Source organism: Delphinus delphis, chromosome 18 (genome assembly GCF_949987515.2).
Source record: "Delphinus delphis chromosome 18, mDelDel1.2, whole genome shotgun sequence".
In the NCBI taxonomy this organism is placed as follows: Eukaryota; Metazoa; Chordata; class Mammalia; order Artiodactyla; family Delphinidae; genus Delphinus; species Delphinus delphis.
Window position 1 is genome coordinate 16,235,719 of NC_082700.1, and position 22,439 is coordinate 16,258,157.

Here is a 22,439-nt window from a genome sequence, read left to right on the forward strand (position 1 = left end):
CTTTCATTTTTTGACCTGTATCCTTTCTAAGAGAGGGCTCTCTGTTGCCTGTTCTGAGTGATAAGTGACATTTTCATCTAATAAATATGGGGTTGGGATGATCATGGTGAAATACTAAGAGGATATATTTTGTTGATGGACTTTTTCTCCCCAAATAATCCCCCAATAGATGATTTCCTAGTGAATGACTATCTTCATCCTTTTTGTCGCAAGTGTCTCTTTGATTTCTAGCATAAGTTACAGCAGTATGCAAATGATTCTCAGATAAAATGATGTTGACAGTATTTCCTTAACAATTTGTGTAAAACCTATGCGTAATTTTCATTATTCTAACTTGACTTTTTTTTCTCTCCATAAATAAAAATAATGCCTGATGTTTAGTTAAAGTAGATCCACTTTTGCTTGATTTTGTTAGACTTGTTCCATCCTATTTCTTTTTGACACATTGTTTAGACTTGCCAACAACTCTTTACTGAGAATCTCTTTTTCTTTCCTAGGCTGATAAGTAATTGCCAGAGAGGGTGGGGCAACATTAAGAGGAATGATTTGAATACTTTGTTCACTGTTGTTGATGCTTAAAGGACTTCTGCTTGTCCTTCTGATGTGCTAAGGCTCTGCCTGTACCATCCCCTCTTTGGATTAAGATGAGGTTGTATGGTGGGACCTAACAAGTACTAGGGCAAACATTTGATTTTTGTGCAACTTCAGCAAGCTTGAGAAAGATCAACAGGAAAACTATAGAAATGCAGGTGCGTTCCCTAGGATACTAGGGGTGCTGAGAGCCGGAGGACTGCTTGGACACTCTAGTGGCCTGAAGGAATTCTTTCATCCTCCAAGGCCAAGAAAGCTTGGCAACAATGGGGGAAAAAAATTTATCATTTATTTTACTTTCATGACTTTAAGTCTCACCAGAAGTAGAAACCTGAATTTTTAAAGACCTACATCAACTATAAATGAGCTGAGAGAAACAGAAGGCAAAAAAGCCACCGAGGTTATTAGTTTGCTCAGTAGTTATGAAATATTCCCCTTTCTCAGGATACATGACATAGCAACTGAGAAGCTTCTGAAGCACCATGGAAACCAGCTAGAAGGAATGCTTGTTTTAGGTTAGGGTGGACAAACGAGGCTTTGTTGCTAGAGAGATGCTGATAAATATTTAATTTATGTGACTCCTATCAAAAAATACTGTAATACCTGTGTTGGGTTCTCTCAGGAAAAAGATGAATGGCCGATCTGCTTTAAAAATAGGAATCCGAGACCTTTTCAGTAACAACAGAGCTGCAGGAAAGATAATAGAATCCCGTTGTATTTTCTCTTCATTTGAGGAAAGTCACTATTAAAATTGGATATGAAGTCACTTATATGCCTTGATTTTTGGAGAAATAAAAGCATCCTAATGATATAGCATTGTTTAGTGTTATGATGGGGTGCAAATGGGAAAATTAAAGGGAAAAGATACCACTTAGCCAACACTGTGTCCTATTTTCAAAATATTCCATGGAATAAATTCCTTCCTGAAGGTAATTTTCAAAATGACTCTATTCCTTGTTTATGGGGTCGTGCTACAAATCCTTTTCAAAATGGCTCTCTCTTTTCTCCCATCAGTTTTCAAAAACTTTGTTCTGTTAACATTTCTTTTTTTAGAATGCTCTACTACATCTGGACTTGGGTTTTTAGTGGGGAGGCTTAGAAGTGTGGAGGTTGAACTGGATAAATCTAACAAAGGGAGATAAGGGGGAAGCAGCTGACTGAGTGTTGCTGACACTGTGCTCTTAGGAACATACCTGTAGCTGCAGATGCCTTGGTGCCTTCCTCTGAAACCTCAATCTTGGCTTTGTGGATTGCTTCAGAAACATAAACGCCATCTTGGCCTAATCCCAGGACAAAAATGTGATTGTTTATTTGCATTTTGATGCATTTAGTTGAAAGATTTTAGTACATTTTTAAAGAATGGACTTTACTTACAGTCTCGTTCGTATGCTGCTTACTGTGTAGTTAGGAAGAGATTTGTCTGGGAAATTTTAAGGTACAATAATTTATGCAACTTTCAAAACCTCAAATTTGGTAAATTATCTAATAAATAACCCCTCTCAGATTAACATTCAGGTCTGTGCCCCATTTTTTTCAATAGTTAATTTTCAAAAATAATTTCTAGTTACTGTTGAAATCTTTAGTCAGTATTTCTAAAATTTCGGTGGTATAAGGATTGCCATAGTACGCGTTAAAATGCAAATTCTGGAGCCCAGGAGTCTGCACATTCAGCAAGCTTCTGAGATGATTTCCCTTGAATGCCTTCTTGGGCTGCATTTTAGGAGCCACTTTTAAATGACAGAAGTTTGTACTATGGGCCTTAAAAGGCAGTGTATAAAAAATGTCTCATGCCTCATGACAGCATTCTGTATACTGAGTATATCAGTTATGCAATTATCTTGCCTTATTGGCTAGAATTTGCAAAGAAAATGAGAAGTTAGAACTATAATAGTTGTATGCCAACAATTTCAAAGATATTATAAGCTTAGCAAATAGGAATCTGAGTGATCCAAGCGTTAGAGGAATTGACAGGTTTTTGTAATTTAGCCATCAATCATTTTTAAACAACTCTCCACAGTGAAATGGTACTTGATGACACAAAGAATGAAAGTAAGAATCTTTAGAATGAGAGGAAACTTTAGAAATCATTCAGTCCAACCCTCTCATTTTAGAGTGAGCTGTGAAGTCATCTGAGGCCACACACTTGACAAGAGGTCCAGTCGGGCATATGCAGGTGTTCTGACAGCAGGTCCAGTGCCTATTTCCACCCCACCTTTCCATACAGACGCCACCACCTTGGAAAAGTGTGTTCTAGTCCACTGCAGGACGCACTAGAAAGGGAGCTGTGGCAGGAGTCTTAAAATAATCATTGTGATGGACATGTATTTTGAGGGGGCTTCTTTGTTTGACCTTAGACTAATATTTAAATTGTTTTGCATTTCTCATGCACATACAAGGGGATGGCAAATGAATGTTGTGAGAGAATAATACCAGTGGAGTACAGAATATGCAGCATTTCATCCATCTTGTAAATAAAGGCATACACAGGAAATTGTGAGTTGGCTGTGTTCAGTGTAAGGAACAGATATTTTGCAGCATCAGTGAAGGGGGCCAGACAAGGGCCAGAGGAGGAGAAAAATCAACGGAAACATTCACCTTCCATCGCTTGTCCTAAAACCAGTGCAAAATCTGATTGATTGTAGCAGTTGGTCTTTTTCTGTGGAATCTTTTAGAAAAGAAGCAAATTTCTCTATACTAACTAGCCTGTCTCACTAACTCATTGAGCAAACTGAAATGCAGTGCCCAGATCAGAATTGTGTGTATAAGGAATGGTTGGTTGATGGTCATGAGAAGCTTTTACTAATCTGTGACTTCATTACTATCTAGTATGCCATCTGGACATTTAAAATAAATGTTAATGAAATGAGCAAAGGTTCTTTATCAGCTAGAATATAGTAAATGCGTTTGTGTTAAGAGTCCAGGCACCCTGGCACAATGTGAGAAATGGGGTCGACTGGTTGGTATGAATGAGTTTTTGGTTAGATGGGCTTGGCTCTTTGAATTTCTTGAAACTGCCACTGAGGTTTCATTTAAGTAGCTTTTTTCTCCATCATATTACAGGAGTGGTCCAATAATTGACATTTACATGTTTGCACAGACATAGGCTAAGACCCATAGCCTGTCATGTCCCAGCATCCTCATCTCTCATACATTTTATCTCTGGTAAGAGTTAACATTTCAGAAGACCAATGTTTGTGATCAAAATAAGGATTCAGGAGTCATCTGTGGGTTTGTGTTTTTCTTGCTTGATCTTGTATTACAGATCCCTATTTGCTTACTTTTGTTAAGTAGCTCTGGAAATGTTATGCAGCAACTAATGAAATCAGCCCAAAGGGATTCTCCTGGCTTTGGGCTCATCCTCTCCTGCACTGTTGGCAGCTGTCTAGTGCCATTGACGGCCGTACAACCTGTTTCCCCAAAATTTGTTCCCAAGGTTGTTTATAGGTGCTATTCTATTAAAAAGGGTTCCATGAGTAATTACAATGGGAACTGCAAGTTGGATAGGTTTGTGCTTTTGTTTTTAATAGTGGACTTCTTAGAGCTGCTAATTTGCTAATGTTCATAGTGAATCTCCACAGGAGGGCTGTAATATGTAGTGTTTAACCATGGAAATACCCACACTGTCTCCTGTCTCCAAATTTAGCAGGTTAGCATTCTACAGAACATACTTTGGGAAACTAGCCGCCTTCCCCCCGCCCAATAAACTCTTCTGCTCCTATATTACATTTCAATATCCAAAGCAAACAGGTAAAATTCTTCCTGCCCTCCCTGGCATACTCTACCCTTCTTCCATAACATCTTATATAAGTATTTCCATCTCAACTTTCCTCATTAGATTGTTAGTTCCCAGAAAGCAGAAGCTGTATTATTTGTTGTAAATATTTACTTTGCTCAACTAGCATAATAATGCTTGGTACACGTATGTGTTTAGTAAATGTTGGACGAATGAATACTCGACACTCCTCACACTGTACATTTGTTTCATTTTCCCATAAAAACAACTGAGTAAATGTTCTTTAATCTGATTTCACTTGTAAGGAAATGGTGGTTGCTGTCCTTGGAATCACTGGGGCACAGCACAGAACGAGTCTTTGGCAAATCTCATCCAAATGACTTAAAACAGTGTCCCTTCCCGTTTGTGAGTGGAGCCTGTCATTCTTTTTATGTGATTGGCCATACTTTCAAAAGGCTTAAGAGTTTTGATAATATGACATTGTGTAAATGTAAGATTTGCAAAATATAAAGTAGTAATCCTACATTTCATCCTCAGCTTCTCACAAAGCAGGACAAACATTATCATTTGCTGTGTCTTTTGTCTTCCCAGTTATTATCACTTACTATTGGTAACATTAATGGCTTTGAAAAAGTTATTGCCAGAATTTGCGAATTTGCTTCTAGTTTATCTTTCTCATCCTCTTGTCACTTAGTTGTAGATGGCAAGTGTGTGTCACATAGCACCCAGCCCAGCATATACAGAGTGAGTGCAGGAAAGAATCTGAAATAGCCTCTGAAAGTAGGTGCTTAGTTCCTTTCTCCATCCTTCTCCTCCAGCCCACTCCTCACGTCTTTCTTTCTCCCCACCCTCCCCCCCAGCTTTGTTGAGATGTAATTGACGTATGTAACATTGTGTACATTTAAGGTGTACAGTGTGATATTTTATGTATGTATATATCACAAGTAATATATCTTATATCTGTACCCTTTGACCACCTTCATCCGTTCTCCCCACCCTGGCAAACACAATTGTACACTCTGATGCTCTGAGTTTAGGTTTTTTAGATTACACATATATGTGAGATCATACGGTATTTGTCTTTCTCTCTCTGACTTAATTCACTTACCATAATGCACTCAGGGTTTTTCTATAATGTTGCAAATGGCAGGATATTCTTTTTAATGGCCGAATAATATTCTGTTGCATATGTATGTACTGCAACTCCTTTATCCATTCACCTGGTGATAGACACTTAGCTTTTTTCCATGTCTTGCCTGTTATAAATAATGCTACTATGAACATGAGGGTGCAGATATCTCTGTGACACAGTGATTTAATTTCTTTTGGATATATACCCAGACGTGAAATTGCTGGATCATATGATAATTCTATTTGACTACTTTCCGTAGTGGCTGCACCAATTTACATTCCTACCAACAGTGCACAAGGGACCCTTTTTCTCCACGTCCTTACCAACACTTGCTATTTTTTTTCTTTTTTTGGCTGTGCCACACAGCTTGTGGGATCTTAAGTTCCCTAGTCAGGGATCAAACCTGCGCCCTCAGCAGTGAAAACGTGGAGTCCTAACCACTGGACCACCAGGGAATTCCCAACACTTGCTATTTCTTATCTTTCTGATAACAGCCGTTCTCACAGATGTGAGGTGATACCTCATTGTTTTGATGTGCATTTCCCTGATGATTAGCGATGTTGAGCACATTTTCATGTACCTGTTGGCCATTTGTGTGTCTTTTTGGAAAAATGTTCAGATCCTCTACCCATTTTTAAATTGGATGATGATGATGATTTGCTATTGAGTTGTATGAGTTCCTTAGACATTTTGGATATTAACCCCTTAACCGATATGTAGTTTGCAAGTATTTTCTCCCATTCAATATGTTGCCTTTTCATTTTGTGAGTTATTTCTTTTGCTGTGAAGAAGCTTTTAGTTTGATGTAGTTTCACTTGTTTAATTTTGCTTTTGGTGTTTGTGCTTTTGGTGTCATATCCAAAAAATATTTGCCAAGACCAATTTCAAGGAGTTTTCTACTATGTTTTCTTCTAGGAGTTTTATGGTTTCAGACATCCATTTTGAGTTAATTTTTGTGAGTGGTGTAAGATAGGGGTCCAGTTTCATTCTTTTGCATGTGAATATCCTGTTTTCCTAACACCATTTACTGAAGAGACTATCTTTTCCCCACTGAGTATTCTTGGCTTCCCTGTCAAATATTAGTTGACTCCATACGCATGGGTTTATTTCTGGGGTCTCAATTCTGGTCCACTTGTTTGTCTGTTTTTAATGCCAGTACCGTACTGTTTCAATTATTATAGCTTTGTAATATAGTTTGAAATCAGGACATGTGACACCTTCATCTTTGTTCTTTCTCAGGATTACTTTGGCTATTCTGGGTCTTTTGTGGTTCCATACAAATTTTAGGATTGTTTTTTTTTCGGTTTCTATGAAAAACACTGGAATTTTGATAGGGATTGCATTGAATCTGAGGATTGGTCTGGGTAGTATAGACATTTTAACAACATTAATTCTTCCAATCCATGAACACAGGATGTCTTTTCATTTATTTGTATCTTCTTCAATTTCTTTCATCAATGTGTTGTAGTTTTCAGTGTAGAGATTTTTCATCCCCTTGGTTAAATTTATTCCTACGTACTTTACTGTTTTTGATGCAATTGTAAATGGGATTACTTTATCTCTTTTTCAGATAGTTCATTGTTAGTGTATAAAAAACAACTCATTTGTATGTTGACTTTGTATGTTACAACTTTACTGAATTTATTGATTAGTTCTATCTAATTATATACCACCATTACAATATTAGAGAATCTGATTTTGATGATATATTTACTATTACCAGTGATTTTTACACATTCATACATTTTTACAATGTTAATTGGCATTCTTTTATTTTAGCTGGAAGAATGTCCTTTAGCATATCTTGTAAGACAGGTCTATTGGTGATGAATTCCCTCAGCTTTTGTTTGCTTGGGAACGTCTTTGTCTCTCCATATGTGAAGGACAGCTTTGTCAGTATAGTATTCTTGGTTAACAGTTTTTTCTTTCAATATTTTGAATGTGTCATCCCACTCTCTCCTGGCCTGCAAAGTTTCTGTTGAGAAACCGATTGTCTTATGGGGGTTCCCTTGTATGTAACTTGTTTCTTCTCTCTCGCTGCTTTCAAAATTCTTTGTCTTTTGGCAATTTAATTATAATGTGTTTTAGTGTAGCCCTTTTCATCCTCAACCTATTTGGGGTCATTGGGCCCTCATGAATCTGGATGCCCATTTATTGTTCCAAGTTTGGGAAGTTTTCAGCCAATATTGCTTTAAATAGACTTTCTATCCCTTTCTCTTTCTCTTCTCCTCCTGGGATTCCCACAATGTATATATTGTTTCTTTTGATGGATGTCCCCAGCTCCCATAGACTTTCTTCACTCTTTTTTTCTTTTTGCTCCTCTGACTAGATAATTTCAAATGATTTATCTTCTAGTTCACCAATTTTTTTTCCTCTGCTTGGTTAAGTCTGCTGTTGAAGCTCTCTTAATCTTCAGTGCAGTCATTATATTCTTACGCTTTAGGATTTCTGTTTTGTTTTGTTTTTTTTGATGGTTTCTATTTCTTGGTTGAACTTGTTACTTGTTTGTGCACTGTTTTCCTAATTTTGTTTGTCTGTGCATTCTTGTAGTTTACTGAGCTTCTTTAAGAGGATTACTCAGAGTTCTTTGTTAGACAGTTAACAGATCGCCATTTTTTTTGGGTAGTTATTGGAGCTTTATTTGTTTCTTTTGGTGGTATCATGTTTTTCTGATTCTTCATGATCCTTCATTCCTTGCATTAATATCTATGTATTTAAGTAAGCAGTCTCCTCTTCCAGACTTCACAGGTTTGCTTTGGCAGGGAAAGACCTTCACCAGTCAGCTGGTAGCAGTCGTGGGCGAGTAAGGCTCTCTATCAGGGTCTCTGTTTGAGCAAGGCTGCTGCAGATGCTCTGAGGTTGCAGGGGTTGCTGCTGGCTGGGTTACTTGGTTGGGTGGGTCTGCTGGCTGGACTGTGCGTTCAAGTGGGGCCACTGCAGGGGCTCCCTGTTCAGGTGGGGCTTCTGGCTATGTTTTATGGTTGGGTTGGGCCACTAGCTCTGTAATCACCTCTGGTTGGGTGAGGTTTCAGGCTGTGTTCCCTGGCAGGATGGTGCACTGATTGGATACCATGATTGGGCAGTTATGGGATGGGCTCTGCAATCATTCCTGGTCAGGTGGGGTCTCAGGCTGTATTTTCCAACTGGGTGGTGCTGTTGGCTGGGCTCTGTGCCAGGTGCAGTGACAGGCCAGGATCTGGCTTGGTGGTACCATGGGTTGGGCTCCAAGGCCGTCCAGAGTCACCAATCAGTCTTCCTGGTTGTATGGTGTCAGGGGCTATGCTCAACAGTTGGGCAGGCCATCTGGCTTGGCTCTTTGCCCAAGCAGGGCTGTAGGATAGGCTTCCTGGCTATCTGGGTTCTTTGACCAGGCTTCCTGGATGAGCAGGACTTGAGGCTATGCTTGGCAGTTGGGTTGGGCTGTGAATTTGCTTTCCTGCCTGGGTGGGTTGGGAGTATGGCCCTTTGACTGGAGACCCAGATCACAGAACTGCCAACTGAGCCCTCTGGCCAGATGGGGCCACTGGCTTGGCTCTGCAGATGGGCACTGCTGCTGGCTGGGGTCTTTGCTCAGGTGCCACTGCAATATGGTCTAATAAGGTTTGAGTGCTGATTGCTGTAAGCTTTGCCCCTCTTCTCCGTCTCTTATCTGATCCTCTGAAATCAGAGACCTGAGAGGGCCTACCAGGATGTGTCCTGCAACATTGAATGTCTACCTTGGGCTCTCTTCTCCCACTGGAGAAACCATAGATCTAGTGCTATGTCAGCCTGGAGGAGGGGTGATGTGGTCGGAGTGTAGCCACTCCTCCTAGCTTTCTAATGTGGTCCTTCTCAGTCTCTGTGTTTCAGAGGGGTGCTTCAGCCTCACCTCCTGGTGGGGGTATTTCCACAATGGTGACTTGTCTATGGATAGTTGCTAGTTGGTCTTCTTGAGAAAGGGACTGAAGTCGGGAATGACCTATGTTGCCATCTTGATGACCTACTGCAGCTCTGCCCAGTCATCTGGTATGGCATAAGTTAACTTCAGTACACAACCAAACAACTGTGGGTGGTTTCCTCATTCACATCACAGTAAAAGGGAACTTGTACTTCTTCATGAGCAGAGATTGAAAACTATTCACTTACAAAAGTCAAGAATAAGACAGTTTCTTCAAAGTTTCAAGTTGGTGCACAAGGAGTATTTCTTGGATTAGGAAGCATGGGTTGGTATCAAAGCCTGATGATCCTATAGGAAGCGGGATTGCTCAAAAAGGGTATCTCTAGCTGATGTCTTTAGTGTAAGTGAAACTGGAATTATTCTTAAAAGCTTCATAACATGTAGTGTCAAGGTTGTCTGGGGAGGAAAATTATACCCTGGTCTCAGTTGGGCCTTGAAATGATATCAAGCAAGTTCATCACGCAGCCAAAAAAGGATCTGATGCCATGAAAGGAGAGATGAGTGACTTTTAAACGGAGCAGGGGAACTTGAGTAAAATGATACTGGGCTTTGGAACCAAATGGAAAGAAAAAGCCAAATGTTCCCTGTGGTTGTTTAGTTTCCATCAATAGCACAAAACTGTTTGCAACCCTTTGTTAATTGTAAGATGGGAGGCCAGCATTTTCTGATCATTTACTCTCTGACAAGCTCTCTAATGCTGCTTTGCTATATGATAAGGAATTTCATTTCCGCAAGTAAGATGTGAGGTGGGTGGTGGATACCCCATTCAGGCATGATACGACGATTTGTTAGTGAGATTCAGTGGCCATGTCTCCAGAATTAAGTCAACAGCTTACTTGGGCACAGAAGTGACTCGTCTTTTGAGTGTGTTTAAAGAACAGCATTGGAAAGCGATATTTTAGTTGGCAAACTCTACCTGTAAAAGGCCAGATATTAAATATTTTAGCCATTGCAGACCATGTGGCATCTGTTGCAACATCTCAATTCTGCCATTATAGCAGGAAAGCAACCACGGATGATTTGTAAATGAATGGGAGTGGCTGTGTTTCAATAAAACTTTATTTATAAAAAGAGGTGGTGGGCCATCATTTGGTGACCCCTGCATTAGAGGAACAAAACTTTATGGGAGAAGATTGTAAGGTGGATGTGTTTTATCTGTAGGAAACATGCATGCAAGCTTCCCACTTGGTGCATGGTAACTGCTTGATAGTTATTTAACAAGCCAGATCCATGAGCCTATATTTCTGCTGATTGGAGCAAATATAAGTAGGCTTTAATTGCATTATAAAACAAGAGGTTAGGTATTTTAAAAGGTTCTTTTTAAAGCTAAGCTGCTTGTTAGATCTTATCAAAGGAGCTATGGGCCTCAGAAGTCTTTACCAATAGGGGAACTGCACGATGTGGGTTGCGCTCAGTCCTGTTTGAGGACACAGAACTGACTGCATTTTAGGATGCACTTCTAAGACATAAAGTCAGAGAGGTTTGGGAACCAGGAAGGAGCAGTGAGTCACAGTGATTACTTGAATGTAGTGGTGTGGAAGAAAAGGTCAGAACAGCCCCAAAGTTTTGAACTAGGATGATCAAAACAGGAATGCCATAGCTGAGCTCCAGAGCCACAAAAAGATACTGTGATTGGATTCTGCAGGTTATTAAAGACAGTGCACTCAAGTTCTTCATCCCTTGCTCCTTCCTTGCTTCTCATCCTTTTGCTCTAATCTTCCTCTTTTCCTGGCAGTGCTAGATTATGTCTGTGTCACCAGGCAAAATTTCTGGTAGAGTCATTCAACAAAGTCAACAGGATTTACTGGATATCCACTGTGTGGCAAGCATTGTTGGGGCACTGTACCCAAACTGGACTATCACCTTGCTTGTCTCTTTGTTTCAGCAATGAGTTCAGAGCTGGTGGATTATAAACAATCTAGGATAGATCCTTCCTCCTGCGTTTTATTTGATGTGCCATGTAGTCTAACTGGTCACATCTAATGCCCAAGCTGAGCCTTCTCTTGTGGACCAAACTCCCATGTTTTTCTGTGATTGCTTAAAGAAACCTGAGCAAGCCTTTAGAAAACTTATCTGTGCTATGAGCTTCTAGCATTCAAAACAGAGATTTCACAAGCTCATCAGGCAAGGAAAACATCAAGGCCAACGGCTGTGCCTGCCCCAGTGTCATCTTCGTATAGATAATGTACCATCCAGAGCAGAAATGAACCTGAGCCTTTGGAGTTGGCAATAGTTCAGCCAGTGGTCTCCTGAGAGGATTCTGGAAGATAAGGTTCTGGCATTCCACTCTCTTTTAACGTTAGATGTAAGTCTGTCAGACCATACGTGAATACAGATCCTATTGATTAGGAGTAGCTTGTCTACTACAAGCCAAGAAATTGAATATAGACTCTGGGAGGGAGGACATTTTAAGGCAAGGTTGTAGATGGATGAGTAATTTGAAGAAAGGAAGTTGGATGGATGAGGGTAAGTTCCAAGGTTAGCTCATTAGAAGAGGACAGAGAGGTACAGGAAGGGAGGGAGGGGAGGTAGAAACAGAGTGACCGTGAGGCCATCAGGACAGCAGGAGGTCAGAACGAAGGGCTCTGTTGCACCAATGTCTCTGGCATCTCCTAGTCATGCCAGGCAGAGGAGGGGAGTTGTATTGTGTCCTGCGGTCACTGACTTTACTCTGAAGATGGCATCTGAAAACCGTGCTTAGAGGTGGTCTCAAGAAACACCCCCTCCTCAACAAAGTCCAACCCAAATCTGTTATCTGAAGCAACAAATTCTTATGTAAAGCAAAGCACTTTTTAAATTCTTTTAAATGATGTTACCTCTGGCTGTTTACCTCTGAAGGCTCTGTAGATGAGAATCCCTTAATCAGTGCATGATTACTGATTAGAAACTGCCCCAAACACAATGCTAATAAGCTTGGAAGAAGAACTGGTGTTACCTGAAATTCCTTTCAAGTTAGCTTTGAGTGGGTCGAAGAGATCGGTAACTCCCCAGGAATATAAAATGTTTTTCAAGTTGAAATGATTTTGGATCCTAAACCTAAAAAACAAAAACAAACCATCCACTTTCACTTAAAATTCTCACTCAGTGGACTTTCATACACATCACATGACAAGCAAACCCCCTCACTTGAAAGTCAGGCTCATTTCCAGCTTCATCTGTCATTGCTCCTTCCCAGACCCCCGACCCCCTGACTAATCTGACCACACAGCACTCTCTCCCAACTCTGGACCTTTGCTTCTGCTGTTTTTTCCAGGTCTCCCCTGAGACCTTTCCTCTAAGCTCAGATCAGTTGTTACCCCTCCTCTTCCCCAGCTGTTTTGTAACGGTCAGTTCTTAAGGCCCCTTTAAACACTTTGTTTGTTCTACTCTTCTGATGTATAGAACATTCTGCTTCCTGTTACTGTTATTTATGATACTGTAAACTCTTTGAGAAGAGAGCCTAGTTCCTCATAATAATTAATGTTTAATGAGTGCTTACTGAGTGCTAGGCACTACAGCAAGTACTTTATGTGCATACTCTCATTTTATCTTCACGTAACTGTGTTATTATTATCCTCATTTTACAGATGAGAAAACTGAGGCTTAAAGAGTTTAAGAAGCTTGCCCAAGAGGACGTCCTGAGTACGTGGTGGAGCTCAACTCAGATGCGGCTGAGCACAGAACCTGTGCTCTTGGCGTCTACACTTCACTACCTCGCATCCCGGGTGGCTTCTCACACACAGTAGGTGCAGAAAAGAAGTTGTTGACTAACTGCCAATTGATAGAGTGTCTCACTTAATGTGTTTATCTTTGATACAACATATTTTCATGTTTGCTGTGTGCAGCGTGGGTCTTTGGTTTTCCTAGCAAGTCCCGAGAGCGGGAAGAATCAGCATGCCAACTTCCTCATGTTTCTTCAAGGGCAAGGCATTTAAAACTTTAACGCTGAAGGAGCCTTTAAAACTACGGCTGACATTATTTTTCTTTGAGAATAAAAAAGTTCAAAATGGAATTTAGATGGTCGTTTCTATAAACCATGCGGAACTTGTAGGAGAATAAAAATACTGCACAATATCAAAGTTCTTCACTGCCATACAAGACAATGTAACCAATATTTTAAACAAAGGAATCAGATTTTCTCGTATATGTGAGCTTTGAATCTGTTCAATAGTTTCAAAAAAAGGCACAAGCTTTCTCTAAGTATGATGATATTTCTCAAAAAAGTTTTGGATCACCTTTTCTGAAACTTTCTTCCTTAAACTGCATTCTTTTGAGAACTCTCAATGTTGAAACACAGTGGTTAAGAACATGAACTTGGGAATCCAGTGCCGGGGTCTGATAGCTGGCTCAGCCTCTTACTACCTGAGGGACCCAGGGCAAGTTACTTTGCCTCTCTTTGCCTCAGTTTCCTTGCTTGTGAAACGAGCCTAAAACTAGTGCTTAGTTCTTAGCTTTGTGAAGATTAAATAAAACAGTCCTTGTAAAGTCTTCAGAACAATGCCCAGTGCAGCTCATGCAATTCATTGTTACCACTGTGGTTTTATTGTTTTGCAGTGATATTGAGAAAGAGCTAAGGCACATTTGAAACCAAGTATGGTGGTTATGGTAGGTGATAAAACTGGGTAATATCACTTTTAGTAACTAAAGACAACAGTAAAAGCGAGGTATGACTATGAAAGACGACAGTGATTTGTTTTTTGTATGGCTATGAAGGCCAGTCCAGAAGAAATGCTACAAAAATATCCTGAGTTAAAAAAAAATACCCTTTACCAAAACCAGACAAGGATATCACAAGAAAATGACAGACCAGTGTCCTTTATGAATATAGACGTAAAAATCCTCAACAGAATACTAGCAAATTGAATCCAGCAACATATAAATCCCCCACGAGCAAGTGGGATTTATCCCAGAAATGCAAGGTGGGTTCAACATATGAAAATCAATCAAGGTAAAACACCATATTAATGAAATAATGGACAAGGGCCACGTGATCATTTCAAGAGATGCAGAAAAAGCATTTGACAAAATCTAGAATTCTTTCATAAAATCAAAAACCACTCAACAAACTTGGGATAGAAGGGAACTTCTTCAGCCTCAAAATGGGCATTTATAAAACTCCCACAGCTAGCATCATCCTTAACGGTGAAAGACTGAATGCTTTCCCCCTAGATCAGGAACAAGATAAGGATGTTCACCACTTCTATTTAACATTGTACTGAAGGATGTGCACGGCGCTTATGCAAGAAAAAGCAAGCAAATGCATCCAGAATCAGAAGAAAGAAGTAAAGGTCTATCTATTCACAGGTGACTTGGTCTTGTATATAGAAAATCCTAAGGGATACACACACACACACACACACACACACACACACACACACACACACACAGAGAAAAAACTATTAGAACTAATAGGTGAGTTCATCTAAGTGGCAGGATACAAGATCAAGATACAAAAATCAGGCTGTGTTTCTTTATACTAGCAATGAACAATCTGAAAATGAAATCCCATTTAAAATAGCATCAAAAAGAAATAAAATACTTAGAAATAAATTTAATGAAAGAAGTGCAAGACTTGTACACTGAAAACTACAAAACATTGTTGGAAAAAACTAAAGAAAATCTAAATAAAATGAAACACATCTTGTGTTCATGGGTTAAAACTCCTAATGTTTTTATAAAGAAATTATTCCCCAAATTAATCTATAGATTCAACAAAATCCTTACCAAATTCTATCTGTTTATTTGGCAGAAACTGATAAGCTGATCCTAAAATTCATATGGAAATGCATAGGACCCAGAATAGCCAAAACAATCTTAAAAAAGAAAAACAAAGTTGAAGGACTCACACTTGCTGATTTCTAAACATATTAAAAAGCTATAGTAATCAGTCAAGAGTGTGTGTGGTACTGGCAAAAGTATAGATATTTGTGCCTATGGAATAAAATTGAAAGTCTAGAAATAAACCTATACACTTATGGCCAATTGATTTTGACAAGGGTGCCAAGAAAATTCAATGGGAAGAAAGAATACGCTTTTCGATAAATGGCTCTGAAACAACTGGAAAGCCACATGCAAAGGATGATGTTGGACCTCTACTTCATCCCATACCCAAAATTAATTCAAAATGGATCAAAGACCTAAATATAAGAGTGAAAACTAGAAAACTCTTAGAGAAAACATAGACACAGATCTATGTGACCTTGGTTAAGCAATGGTTTCTTAGGTATGACACCAAAAAAACCCACAAGAAACAACAACAAAAATAGATTAAACTTTATCAAAATAAAAACATTTGTGCTTCAAAGGACACCATTATGAAAGTGAAAAGACAACAACCCACAAAATGGGAGAAAATATTTACAAATCATATATCCAATAAGGAGCTAGTATCTAGACTATAGAAAGAACTATTGTAACTCAACAATAAAAAGACACATAACCGATTTAAAAATGAACGAAGAATTCAAACAGATGTTTCTCCAAAAAAGATATATAAATGGCCAACAAGCACATGAAAACATTGTTGACATTAGTAGTCTTTAGGGAAATATAAATGAAAGTCAGACTGAGAGACCACTTCACATGCCATAATGGCTCTAATCAAAAAGACAGGGGATTCCCCCTACAGCTGTTGTCACACACAGTTGTGAGGTCACCCAGGCTGCAGTGACTTGCCCCCAGCCTGAGGAGGAGGCCAAAGCACAGAGGAGGGCATTGCTGAAGGGCAGAGGAGGTGAACGCATCCTGACTAATGTAACTAAGAATAACGACACAGTTCCTGAGTGCAAGCTTTATAACATCCCTACTTTTTAATCCACAATTTGGGAAGGCAGTCTTTGCCCTTTCCCTATCTCCCTTGCCTCCATAAAGAGGGGCCTTTAAAAAAATTATGGTAAAATGTACATTATATAAAATTTACCATTTTAACAATGTTAAGTGTATCATTCAGTGGTGTTAAGCACAATCACATTGTTGTCCAATCATCACCAGTATCCACTCCAGAACTTTCTCATCATCGCAAACTGAAACTCTGTACCCATTAAACATGAAGAGGGTCTTAGGGAAAAAAAGGACAATAGCAAGTGTTGACAAGAATATGGAGAACCTGGAACCCTCATACATTGCTAGTGGGAGTGTAAAATGGTGCAGCTACTTAGAAAACTGTCTAGTAGTTCCTCAAACTGTAAAGTGTAGAGCTAACACATGACCCGGTAATTCCATTCCTAGGGTATATACCCAAAATAATTGAAAATCTATAGCCACAAAAACGTGCACAAATGTTTGTGGCAGCCAAAAAACAGAAACAAGCCAAAAAGTGTCTTGGCACCTAAATGTCTATACGTGGATGAATGAGTAAATAAAATGTAGTATATCCACACAATGAAATATTACTTGGCCATAAAATAGAATGAAGTACTGCGGCTTCCCTGGTGGCGCAGTGGTTGGGAGTCCGCCTGCTGATGCAGGGGACACGGGTTCGTGCCCCGGTTCGGGAAGATCCCACATGCCGCGGAGCGGCTGGGCCTGTGAGCCATGGCCGCTGAGCCTGCGCGTCTGGAGCCTGTGCTCCGCAACAGGAGAGGCCACAACGGTGAGAGGCCCGCGTACCACAAAAAAAAAAAAAAAAGAAATTTCTTAAGGGCTTCCCTGGTGGCGCAGTGGTGAATCTGCCTGCCAATGCAGGGGACACGGGTTCGAGCCCTGGTCTGGGAAGATCCCACATGCCGCGGAACAACTAAGCCCGTGCACCACAGCTACTGAGCCTGCGCGTCTGGAGCCTGTGCTCCGCAACAAGAGAGGCCGCGACAGTGAGAGGCCCGCGCACCGCAATGAAGAGTGGACCCCCCTCGCCGCAACTAGAGAAAGCCCTCGCACAGAAAAGAAGACCCAACGCAGCCCAAAATAAATAAATAAATAAATTTATAAAAAAAAAAAAAAAGAATGAAGTACTGACACAGGCTACAAGAATGAACCTTGAAGACATTATGCCAAGTGAAAAAAGCCAGACACGAAAGGCCATGTATTGCAAAATTTCATTTACATGAAATGTCCAGAAAAGACAAATCCACAGAGAGAGAAAGTAGATTGCCTAGGGCTGGGGCGAGGGGGTTGCGAGTGACTGCTAAAGGGTGTGGAGTCTCTTTTTGAGGTGATGACGATGTTCTGGAATTAGATAGTGGTGATGGTTGCGCAACTTTGCAAATATACTAACAACCTCTGCATTGTACACTTTAATTGTAAATCCGTTTAAAAGAATGGGTTTTATGGTATGTGAATGATCTCTCAATTTAAAAAGGAAGAAAGAAAACACCCTCAGAAAAGCACAAAATGCCCATGACGATGAGCAGCAGCTCCTTGAAGGAAGGGCAAGCTCATTTGGGATATATGAGATCTGGTGGGTTTAAGAAAATGCACACATCATGTCTAACATAAGAAAAAAATGCTCATTGTTTGGCTTCCCACTTTGTTGACCTAAAAACCAAGTGTTTTACTCATTAAACAAATATATATTTGACATAATTAGTCTTTCTGGTGGGTTTTCTTGATTATTCTTTTGGTATGATGATGTTCCTAATGAAGACTGACAGTCCTTATATATTCCATTTTATTTCTTTATAAATAAAAGTTTACTTTGGAAGGTAGATATCATAATTCATCCAGAGTCTACTGAAGCACTGCTTGGTGGTGTTTAACCGGAAGGCTCACGTCATTGCCATACAATTTTTGCCTGGCTACCCACAGAGTGCCCTAGTTTTTGCTCTTGCTAAGTAAAATATGCAGGCTGACTTTAGAGCAGGTCATACTAAGTGATGAATCAATGATTTGTGGAACTAGAGGAAAATTCTTGCCCAAAAGCTGACTTGCGTCTACCATGGTCCAAAGTTTCGTACCCAACTCTAGACCTAAAATAGCTTTTACTTCTTTCTTTATTCCCTAAAGGGCTTAAAGCTAGTTTTTTAAAACTTGGTTAGTTTTGCTTGTGAAATAGCCCTAAAAGGGAAGGGGAGTTTTATTTCCCTAAAATCTTCTATCCTTCTCAGACAGCAGGCAGTCTTAGGGAGATTATTATTATTTTTTTTAATCTGGATGAGGTCAAGTGTGAAGCAATACTTGGGTTACTATGACCTCTGCCTTCCTGTCCCTTCTCTGTCCTCCAAAGTTTTTTAGGATCATTCCTCAAGGGTTTGCAAGTTCTAAAGGCAGATTCAGCACCAGTGAAGAGTTCGCAGTGGAGCTAGGCACCTCCCTGGGGCCTCTTCCTTATACCAGCTGCTCCAGGACAAGGCCAGCCATCTGCCTCATACGCTCAAAAAGACTGTAGCAAATTCCTGCACCTGGCTGCATTTTCTCTCCACTTTTAGCCTTGAACGCTCTTCCTCCTTTGCTGAGCTTCTCTCAAACATAACAGAAAGATCAGGACTGCTTCTGCTCCATGCCAGAGAGATCTGTTGAAATAGCCAGTCTTTGGACTTTGATTTGGGGTCTAAATATTTCGCTTGGAGAGATAGGCTTTGTCTTAGAGTTCAGTTCACCTTCTGCCCTCGCTATGCCGGATCCCACTTTAGACCTTGGCCCTTCACTCACTGGGTCTCTGTGTGTTTTTGTTCCAGTGCCTGGACTTATTTTTAACTCCTCGAGGGACCACTGCCAAGGCCTCTGGCTCAGCGCTGCTGACAGCCTGGTCAGTGGAGGAGCCCAAGGTGGCCAGTGGGAAGGCACACGAAGAATCCACATGCTTCAAATGAGCCCTCGGATACTTTTCTTGCTTGATGCTGGTGTACAAATTAATTACGCATTTACTCTGATTTCAAATGTACCGGAGAAGCTTATCACTTAAAGATGTTCGTTGAGGAATCCTTTGTAAAGTAATGAGGTTTGCAAATAGGTTTTGTTTGGCAGAAGCAAAATCCAGCACCATCATTTAACTTTTTGACCTCTTGGGGTTTTGTATTGGTACCCATTGGGTTTTCTTAAAGAAAGGCTCACCTTTATTTAGAAAGAATAAACCTTTCAGCACAAGGACTTAAAGTCTTGAATTCGTATGCTTTAATTTGCCTTCAGATCAGAATTATATCTGTATTTGCTCAACTGCATAAGCGATCTTGCCTCTTTGGTTTTGAAAATGATGTTTGTATACTCTTAGGATGTGATAAGATTTAGGGCACATGCCTCCAAGGTGACTGTACAGACCCTCGAGTCAGGCCGCCTGGGTTCCAGGTCCGGCTGACTGAAGCAGGCTGCAGAGCCCCCCGTCACGACAACGCAGCTGCTCACCTGGGCAGGAGCACGTCCATCCTGGCTCTCTTCAGGCTGGAGGTCCAGATGTGGAGGATGCTGGCTGTGAGGTGAGGCTCAATGTGGCTCAGTGGCGTGTCTCTGTCTCTCGGCAGCAACAGGAGGAGACTGGCCACATTTCCCAGGTATGGCAGCTCGAGCACCCCTACCTGATGGCCCGCGGGGTCCTGGAACTGGCCTGGGGATTCAGCGGATGGGGGGTTAGTTCTGTCCCAGGAGCCCAGGGAACCTAACAGTGCCAGACCCTGGGAAGGGCCAGCTCACAGAAGTGGAAACAATGCATTTTATTAACAAACACAGTGTCCACCTCTGCCTCAGGGAGCAGTTTGAGGCTGAAGACTGTGGGTAGCTGTGGCCATCTTTTCTACTCCTAAGACCTAGAACATCTCTAAGATATTCTCATGGGGCTTGAGCCCCAGGGCCGGCAGCGGCTGGGCAGGGTGGGGAGGATGGCACACGGGAGAGCCTGTCTTAAAGGGGCAGCCAGTCCAATCCTGGCTTGTTGTTGCCATGTCAGGACCCAGGCTCTTTGTGCCAGATTTTCCTATCTTTCGACAAAAGCTCTAAACCCAGATGTCACGGGAAATTTCTCAATTTCGAAAGCACTGCCCAGGCCTAACGAAACAGGAGTCCAGGCTGGATCTGACTTGATGTAATTTGTACCCTGTAGGTCTCAGGATGGACAGCTGGGAGCTTGTGGGCAATGGCAATGGCTGGCTGAGGACAAGTCCAGGCCGTTGGGCAGAGCCTGATTTCAGAAGCGTGTGATGGGATGGTGGCAGCAGACCCAGATGGCCAGAGATCAGAAGACCCGGCAAGGGTTGCTGGTGAATGCAGAGACAGTGGCCAGACTCAGTGACAGGGCAAGATGGGCAAGTAACATGCAGCATCCAGCTGGGCTGGGGGGACCTGGCAGTCTGTGGCAGCCCCGGTCTTGGGGCTTGGGTGGAGCTCCAGGCCTGATCCCTTCCCTGGGAGGACGGGGAGGCCTGGGCCTTAATGTCAGGGGACAGCAAGTTTTCTAAACACCAAAGTTCCTAAAACACTGATTCAAGTCTCACTGGCTTAATTAGTGAATAACAACATAATTAGTCCCACAAGCCGGAGGGAGCTGAGCCTGCAGACCAGGGTTTGGCGGGGTGCAGGGGAGAGGAGGTGTGTAGGGAGCGGGGCAGTGGGGGATGGGCAGCGGGGTCCCTCCCTCCCTGGCCTCGTTGGGGCCCCACCGGAGCATCCACAGCACTCTATAGTCTGCTGGGATGGGGGGCAGCCTGGCGTACCTCCACCGCGAGGGGGATGAGTGACAGTGGGCAGGGTAGGCAGGCAGAGAACCCTGGTATTTCAGGCCAGTGGCACTTTCGGGTGGACATGCTCTCCAGAACCTTCTAGACTGGACTCTCAACCTTCCATCCTTTCTCAGCACCGAACACTGAGGCCGGTGTTCATTTTACGGGAGTGACTGCCAGGGGAAGGGATTTGCCCAGACATTCTTGGTTTCACAACTAAGTCCCCCCTTTACTCAGCGCGGAAGGAAAGGCCAGGCATGAGATCTGGTTTCTCTTCCCCGTGTGCCCCCTCACTATCCTGACAGTCTCCGGCTCCCTGGTCTGTCCTTCCTCCGTGGGCCCCACACAGCTGAGGGTATCGCAGTGATGCTCAGCCCTATCCTTTCAGAGCGAAGCCCTGGCCTCCCCTCCTGCCCTCACGGCTCCCTCCCGGGCTCTCGCGGCTCACCGTAGTTGACCTCGGCCGTTTGGTACATCATGGGGACCTGGAGGACGACGTCCTGGGCACAGGTGAAAGGCAGGAGCTGAGTGTCCGAGAAGGAGAATCGGTGCCGCCAGGCACTCTGGAAGGACACGGTGCTCACCAGCACCAGCTGTGCGGACTCCACGCCGCCGCCGCCTTGCTCCCAGGTGGAGCCCCCGGGACGCTCACCTGCAAGCAGAGAGCGGAGCACCGCTGCGATGCTGACGCCTGCGTGCACACCCTCCCGGGTGCTGACGCATCCCCGAAATTGGGTTCGTAGCTTGCTTTTCAGTACTTAGTTGTGGAACTGTAGTGTTTGTAACGAGCTGTGGTTGGAGACCATGCTTTAATTTTTTTCCGAACAGCTTGGGATGCCCTGGCTTGTTCCAGCTGTGTTCCGGCTGGGACCGTTTCCCAGGAAGCGCGAGGCCTGCGCAGCTCAGACAGCCCCCTGGGAGGGACTGGGCGCTGTGATGGGAGACGCTGCACAGTGTCGCCTCTACCCCCCACCCCCATGGCCCCAAATGCTGCTGGGCCTCATGCCTGGCAGAGCCTTTGTTTACACAACAACGTCCAGGGCATGGGCTTGAAATTCCGGAGCGGGCTGGCCACTCGTCAAGCGGCCACGTTGCTCCAGCTCGTTATTCGTTTACTAAACACACACTTTGCGCTAGGCTCTGTTTTCGGTGCTTAGCAAACGCTCCCCAACTCCCCCTGGCAGCTCTATTGTTATGCCCAGTTTTAAAGATGGGGCACCACGACTCAGATAGTCTGTCCAAGGTCTCATACTTGTGAGCTACAAAGTCACCATCCGCCCAGTTACCCAAGACAGAGACCTTGGATTTGAACCCAAGCAGCCTGGCCCCGGTCTCGGGGCACCAACTACCCGTCTTTCTTGGAGGACCATCCATTCCCCGGCGCCGCACCGACCCCTGCCCGCGGGGTTGATAGCAGCAAACGGTGGCCTTATGTCTCCCGGAAGCACAACAGCTGCAACAGGGAGTTAAACGTTTTTAAGTAAA

At 42.5% G+C, this 22,439-nt stretch overlaps 2 protein-coding genes across 3 annotated transcripts in view; one reads left to right on the plus strand and one right to left on the minus strand.

The window, feature by feature from the left end:
- Positions 1-19,070, plus strand: part of INTS6 (integrator complex subunit 6) — a 109,478-nt gene extending 90,408 nt beyond the window's left edge. Inside the window, exons 19-20 of one of the 2 annotated variants that reach the window (XR_009516838.1) lie at positions 12,960-13,114; positions 18,984-19,070. The gene's annotated coding sequence lies outside the window, so the exon portion shown is untranslated. Of the gene's footprint in view, positions 1-12,959; positions 13,337-18,983 lie in introns of those variants that run through there. The other variant, XM_059996126.1, reaches the window with a different exon arrangement.
- SERPINE3 (serpin family E member 3) overlaps positions 1-22,439 on the minus strand; it is a 30,218-nt gene that overhangs the window by 1,301 nt on the left and 6,478 nt on the right. Inside the window, exons 3-7 of the mRNA XM_059996127.1 lie at positions 21,403-21,606; positions 19,648-19,846; positions 12,329-12,429; positions 1,785-1,871; positions 1,187-1,278 (exon numbers count right to left, since the gene is read on the minus strand). Of these exons, the coding sequence (XP_059852110.1) occupies positions 1,187-1,278; positions 1,785-1,871; positions 12,329-12,429; positions 19,648-19,846; positions 21,403-21,606 (683 nt within the window). The remainder of the gene's footprint in view (positions 1-1,186; positions 1,279-1,784; positions 1,872-12,328; positions 12,430-19,647; positions 19,847-21,402; positions 21,607-22,439) is intronic.